General features: G+C 56.4%; 1 protein-coding gene across 2 annotated transcripts; it reads left to right on the top strand.

The window, feature by feature from the left end:
• The first annotated feature begins 2492 nt into the window (after positions 1-2492).
• Positions 2493-5478, top strand: FOXC1 (forkhead box C1). 2 transcript variants are annotated; one of them, XM_055706501.1, is made up of 3 exons: positions 2493-2674; positions 2752-2812; positions 3357-5478. In XM_055706501.1, the coding sequence occupies exon 3, from the start codon at positions 3369-3371 to the stop codon at positions 4893-4895; it is 1527 nt and encodes a 508-aa protein (XP_055562476.1). In that variant the 5' UTR covers positions 2493-2674; positions 2752-2812; positions 3357-3368; the 3' UTR covers positions 4896-5478. The 2 variants fall into 2 exon arrangements, with proteins under 2 accessions (XP_055562476.1, XP_055562474.1); XM_055706499.1 differs by having other exon boundaries at positions 2752-5478.
• The last annotated feature ends 591 nt before the right edge of the window (positions 5479-6069 follow it).

The following is a 6069-nucleotide window of genomic DNA, read 5'->3' as shown; positions in this document are numbered from 1 at the left end:
GGATTAATGGTCCCCCTTCCCTCTGCTGAAACTTCTCGGTGTTACTCCAGCCTCTGCCTGAGAAACAGCTTCGCTACCGTAAACATTATCCAGATAAAATGAAAAAGGCAGTGAAGGGTCCAGCTCTCGGGGCGGCACGTTACGGCCGCTCCTGGGAGCGAGCGGGAAGCCCATGGAAATTGTTTTTAACGGCAGGTAACACCGTGGGAAAACCGGATGACCTGGGCTGCATGGAAGCGTGCTAAAATGCCCTTTTTTCTTTCTCTCTCTCTCTCTTTTTTTTTTTTTTTCAGCAAAGCAAGAAAGTTTTTGAAAATATAAAGTGTTGGAATTGACATCTAGTCCAGTGCTTGCACATTTATTAATTCTGCCGTGGTGGGAGGAAAGGGAAAAACGTGTAATTAGGCAGGAGCAGGTGAAAGATTCCAGACGATGAAATACAACAGGCTAAACGGGATAATGTATTCACCATTAAAGGACTGACATTTATTACCAAAAGGAGACCCGTTATGTTTGAATATGAAAAGGAGCAGATATTAGGCTATATAAATTACCTCCTTCACATGACTTGCATCTCATTTTTTTTTTTTAATAACCATCGAATTGGTGTTTCAGAGGAAAAAGCCATACGTGCTAAAATACCGCCACGCAAACGATGCGCCTTTAACACGCTCCAAAGACACGATCCCCAAAGCAATCGATCACAGGGAAAAGTGTGGAAAGGGAGTTTGAAATCAGTGAAACCAAAAGGGTCTTTTGACGTATTTGTGGTGTCACGAGATCAGGGTGGGTGATACATCTCACAAACACGCACACACACACACACACACACGTCTTCCCGTGCAAATTCCACCCCTTAAAATAGATTTCAGCTTGTTCCTTTCAACTGATCTATTATTAACGCTAATGAAGCTTCAGAGGTATCGGCTACGAAGTGAATGAAGAGCACTAGGTTGCAATTCGAATATCTGAAGTCCTGGTAAAATGCACTAATGTGAAAATACCTATACGAATCTCTCCGTGTTTAAAGTAAGAAGAGGTGGTCTTCTTTCTTAAAATATAACAGCAAATTAAAAGGAAAATTAAAAAAAATTTAATAACTGAGCCCTCTCTCTGCTCCCTTTGAGCTCCCGTTAAAGTGTTATTCTGATTAGAGCCCAAATATTATTTGAGATATTTAGACAAAAGGAACAGCAAACCAAATCAAACCTTCATGGCCGAACCGGCCAAATAGTTTAAGGAACATTCATTTTATTGTACTTTTTCTTCCTGTCGTCGTCCGTCCCCCCACTTGACACACCTGACCTACCACGGAGTCCACATTAGAGTAGGAACAAAAGTATGCCCTCTCCGCCTCAAGTAAGTAAGTAAGTAAATAAATAAATAAATAGATAGATAGATAAATAAATAAATACAGCAAAGACCCGCTTTCCCTAGCACATCCCGTAAGGTCTGTAAAGATTACCTGAACGAGCGAGCTAAAGACCCCGCACAAAGCAACGCGCCCCTGTTTATAAACAGCAGGGACAGCGGGCGCTTGATTTGCAGGCGGAGAGAGGAAAGCCCTTGGTGGCTGATTCATTAAAAAGGGGCTTTGGAGGGCTCGTCAAAGCCCCGCCAGCCGGAGGAATGCAACCTCCTCAGAAGCGTTTGGGCAGGCAGCCGACTGCGGGCAGGGTGGTGCTGCTGGAGCAGGGGCATCGCACCCCCTCCCACTGTCCCCTCGGTCCCCGCGGCCGGGGGGGGGGGAAGGCGGCTGGGGTGAGCGGAGCCTCCTGGCCGGGGAGGGCACGGAGCGAGGCGGCACCGCGGCGTGGAGCCCCCAGCCCGCACGGGCAGCAGCCCGGAGCGGAGGAGGGGGAGAGCCCGGCTGGAGCGTGCGGAGCAGACAGACCAACAACGCTGTGTGTGTGTAACAGTGTGAGAGAAACACGCGTGGCGGAGCGCGGGGTGCAAAAACGCTCCGTGGAAGCATATACACATATACATACACATCTATATCTATACACATACACACATTGGTGCAGGCGTGCACGTCGTGCGTGTGCCCGGGGCGGGTGTGCGAGGGTGGCCCCGAGCGTAAGGACGCGGGTGGGTGGGCACGCACCGGGCTGGAAGGGCTCGCGCGGCTCGGCGCGCAACGTGCGCGGGCGCGGAAGGGTCCCCCCGGGTACGCAGCGCCCCGCGCGATCCCGCGGCTCCGAAGGCGGCCGCGTGTGGCGGCGAGCGTGTGTGGCCGGTCCCCGAGAGCTGCAACTCCCAGGGCTGCTGCGGGGATTTTTTTTTTTCCTTCTTTCTTACTGGCTTTTTTTTTTTTTTCCTTGCTTGCTCCCTCCTTTTTTTTTTTTTTTCCCTCCTCATTCAGAGCCCCGGGTGTCTCCCAGCCTCCATTGGCTGCCCCGGCTCGGCGGGGCGGAGCTGGGCCGCCTGCAAAAGGAGGAAAAGAAAAAAAAAAGAGAGGAAAAAAAAAAAAAAAGGAGACCGAGAGAGGAGAGGGAGGGAAAAAAAAAGGAGAAAACTGTAAGTGCGTAAAAAAGTTCTCGCCGTGGTGACGGATGCTCAAAAGTTCAGGAGTTTTTCCGATGCTTCCCAAAGCAGCCTGCGACTGAAAAAGAGACTGAAAAAAAGCGAGAGGGAGAGAGAGAGGGAGACTTTGCACTGGGAGATCGGGAAGGTGGATTTTTTTCTTCTTCAGCTCGCTTAAAAAAAGCCAACAAAACACATCCCTCTACTTTTGTCCCTCCTTTGCAGACAACTTGTTGCAGATCCCCGTGGAACAAGGAACTGGGAGCGTGGGAGCCTCTTTGCAAAGGTTTTATTTTCTTAATACTCTTTCTGCGTTTGGAAGTTGCTTTCTCCGCTGCGATTACTTTTCCCCCCCCCCCTCCCGCGTTTTCTTTTTAAAAACATTTTTCACCCCCCTCCATTTTTTCCCCTTTTTTGATTTCTTTTTTTCCCCTCCGCGTGGAGTGCGGGAGCTTGCCGGTGGGCTCTCCTGGGCGAAGAAGAGGAGACTTTCGGCGCTGCCGTCGTTATTCTTCCTCCCTTTTTCCGCGCTCCGCCGGGGGGGTGGGGGGGTGGGGGTTGCCCGGCCGCCCGGTCCAGCTCGGTCCGCGGAGCGGCGGAGGGGTGGAGGGGGAAGGGACGCGCTGTTTGGTCCGGCGGGGAGGGTGGGGGAAAGCTGACGGGAGGACATGCAGGCTCGCTACTCCGTGTCCAGTCCCAACTCCCTGGGAGTGGTGCCGTACCTCGGCGGAGAGCAGAGCTACTACCGCGCCGCCGCGGCGGCGGCCGGCGGGGGCTACACGGCCATGCCGGCCCCGATGAGCATGTACTCCCACCCGGCCCACGAGCAGTACCCGGCCGGCATGGCCCGCGCCTACGGGCCCTACACGCCGCCGCCGCAGCCCAAGGATATGGTGAAGCCGCCCTACAGCTACATCGCCCTCATCACCATGGCCATCCAGAACGCGCCCGATAAGAAGATCACCTTGAACGGGATCTACCAGTTCATCATGGAGCGGTTCCCTTTCTACCGGGACAACAAGCAGGGCTGGCAGAACAGCATCCGCCACAACCTCTCCCTCAACGAGTGCTTCGTCAAGGTGCCCCGCGACGACAAGAAGCCCGGCAAGGGCAGCTACTGGACCCTCGACCCCGACTCCTACAACATGTTCGAGAACGGCAGCTTCCTCCGCCGCCGCCGCCGCTTCAAGAAGAAGGACGCCGTCAAGGACAAGGAGGAGAAGGACCGCCTGCACCTCAAGGACCATGCCCCGCCGCGCCCGCCGCCGCCCGCCGCCGCCGAGCCCGAGGGCGGCCCCGCCGGGGGCAGTGCCGCGCCGCCGCCGCCGCCCGTCCGCATCCAGGACATCAAGACGGAGAACGGCACGGCCTCGCCGCCGCAGGCCGTGTCCCCCCCCGGCGCCGCGCCGCCGCTCGGCGCCGTGCCCAAGATCGAGAGCCCCGACAGCAGCAGCAGCCTCTCCAGCGGCGGCAGCCCCCGCAGCACCCTCCCCTCCAGCCGCTCCCTCAGCCTGGAGGCCCCCGAGCCGCCGCCGCCGCCCCCGCCGCCGCCCCCGCCCCCGCCCCACCACCACGGCCCGGGCTTCAGCGTGGACAACATCATGACCTCGCTGCGGGGCTCGCCGCAAGCCGCCGCCGAGCTGGGCGCCGGCCTCCTGGCCCCCGCCGCCGCCGCCCCGCGCACCGGCATCCCGCCCGCCCTCTCCCTCGGCGGCTACTCGCCGGGCCACAGCTCCGTCTACGGCTCGCCCTGCGGCCAGGCGGCCGCCGGCGCCGCCGCCGGCACCTACCACTGCAACATGCAGGCCATGAGCCTCTACGCGGCGGCGGGCGGCGCCGACCGACCCGGCCACCTGCCCGCCACCGCCGCCAGCCCCGCCGAGGACCCGCTGCCCGACTACGCCATGCCCACGGGCGGCGGCGGCGGCGGCGGCGGCGGCGGGGCGGGGGGCGGCGGCGGCGGGGCGCTGGGGCACGGCGGGCTGGGCGGCGCGGCGGGCGGCCACCAGGAGGGGCACCACCCGCACCCGCACCAGGGCCGCCTGGCCTCCTGGTACCTCAACCAGGCGGCGGCGGCGGCAGCGGCGGCGGCGGCGGCGGCGGGGGAGCTGGGCCCGCTGGCGGGCGCGGCGGGCTACGCGGGGCCGCAGCAGGGCTTCGCCGCCGCCCCGCGGGAGGTCTTCGAGGCGCCGCGGCTGGGCCTCAGCGCCTCGCCGGGCGGCAGCGGCGGCGGTGGCGGCGGGGCGGGGGGCGGCGGCGGCGGCGGCGGCGGGGCGGGGGGCGGCGGCAGCTGTCAGATGGCCTTCCCCGGCAGCCAGCCGCTCTACCGCACCTCCGGGGCCTTCGTCTACGACTGCGGCAAGTTCTGAGCGCGCCCCGCCGCGGGGACACCGCGGGGACACCGCGCAGCACCGCGCCGCCGGCCCCGCCGCGCCCGCGGAGGGGAGCGAGCGCACGCGAAAAGCTTTTGTACAGAGACAGCCCCAAAGCATGTCTTGGTTTGTTAAAGGACAGTGTTACTCCAATAACACGTAAGTTTTTTTTTTTAATTGCTTTGAGAAATACTTTTTTCCTGCCCGCCCCCCCCATCCCTTAAGATATTGCCATGCCCCGTGTTTAAAAGTGGGCGAAAAGTCCAGCGTAGAGTACCAGCTTCTCCCCCCCCCTCCCCGCCCTCCCTCTTCTACAAGGACTTGTTTTAAAATGTAAATTGCGACATAGTAATTTATTTTTAATTTGTAGTTGGATGTTGCGGACCAAACGCCAGAAAGTGTTTCCCCCTCCCCTGAAAAGTGACGTTAAAATTGACTGAAACGCTGAATTTTTCACTATATATAAAAAGGGAAACTGTATTAATCTTATTCTATCAATATTTTTCTTTTTTTTTTTTGTTGAAAATATTCTGAAGGTATTGCATTGTTTGTTTATTAATAAATTACCATTCAGTTGGAATGATCCTTTACACGTCTGTATATTTTAATACTTTCATTTAGAGAGAGGGAGAAAGAGAGGAAAAGGGATTTCATAACTAACTTTGTCGCTGGAACAGCTCGTTCCCCTCCGCGCAAATTCCAAAGACCATTTAGGAACTGCCAGGTCGAAAAATCCCTTTTCGGTCTCTTCTGCAATATGTTCCACTTAGTCAGCTCGCCTTATCCGCTAGGAAAAAAATACTTTCCCATGGCAGCTCTGAGTTGGCAAATAAACAAACACGTTTTCTTAGCAATTAATGGGCAAGACCTGGAAACATTTGACCATACACAGTAGTATGACAACATTACAGCTTTTAAAATAATATGCCTATGTAAGGATATATTAAGCGGTAACTCCGAGGTAGAAGTACATGCACTAGATTCCTGCCCTTGTGTAACTGTGTATATATGTTGAGCTATCGATCCCTGTGTGTGTATTTCAAATGTATTTTTATATAAGATTTACATATATACCTATATACCTATATTTAAAGAAGGATTACATATTTATTTATAGCTTCATATACGCACTGCATACCTTTCTAAACTCCAGTGTATAGCAGATTCCAGA

The sequence above is a fragment of the Falco cherrug genome, chromosome 3 (genome assembly GCF_023634085.1).
Source record: "Falco cherrug isolate bFalChe1 chromosome 3, bFalChe1.pri, whole genome shotgun sequence".
Taxonomy (NCBI): domain Eukaryota; kingdom Metazoa; phylum Chordata; class Aves; order Falconiformes; family Falconidae; genus Falco; species Falco cherrug.
This window is presented reverse-complemented; position numbering and strand designations above follow the sequence as displayed.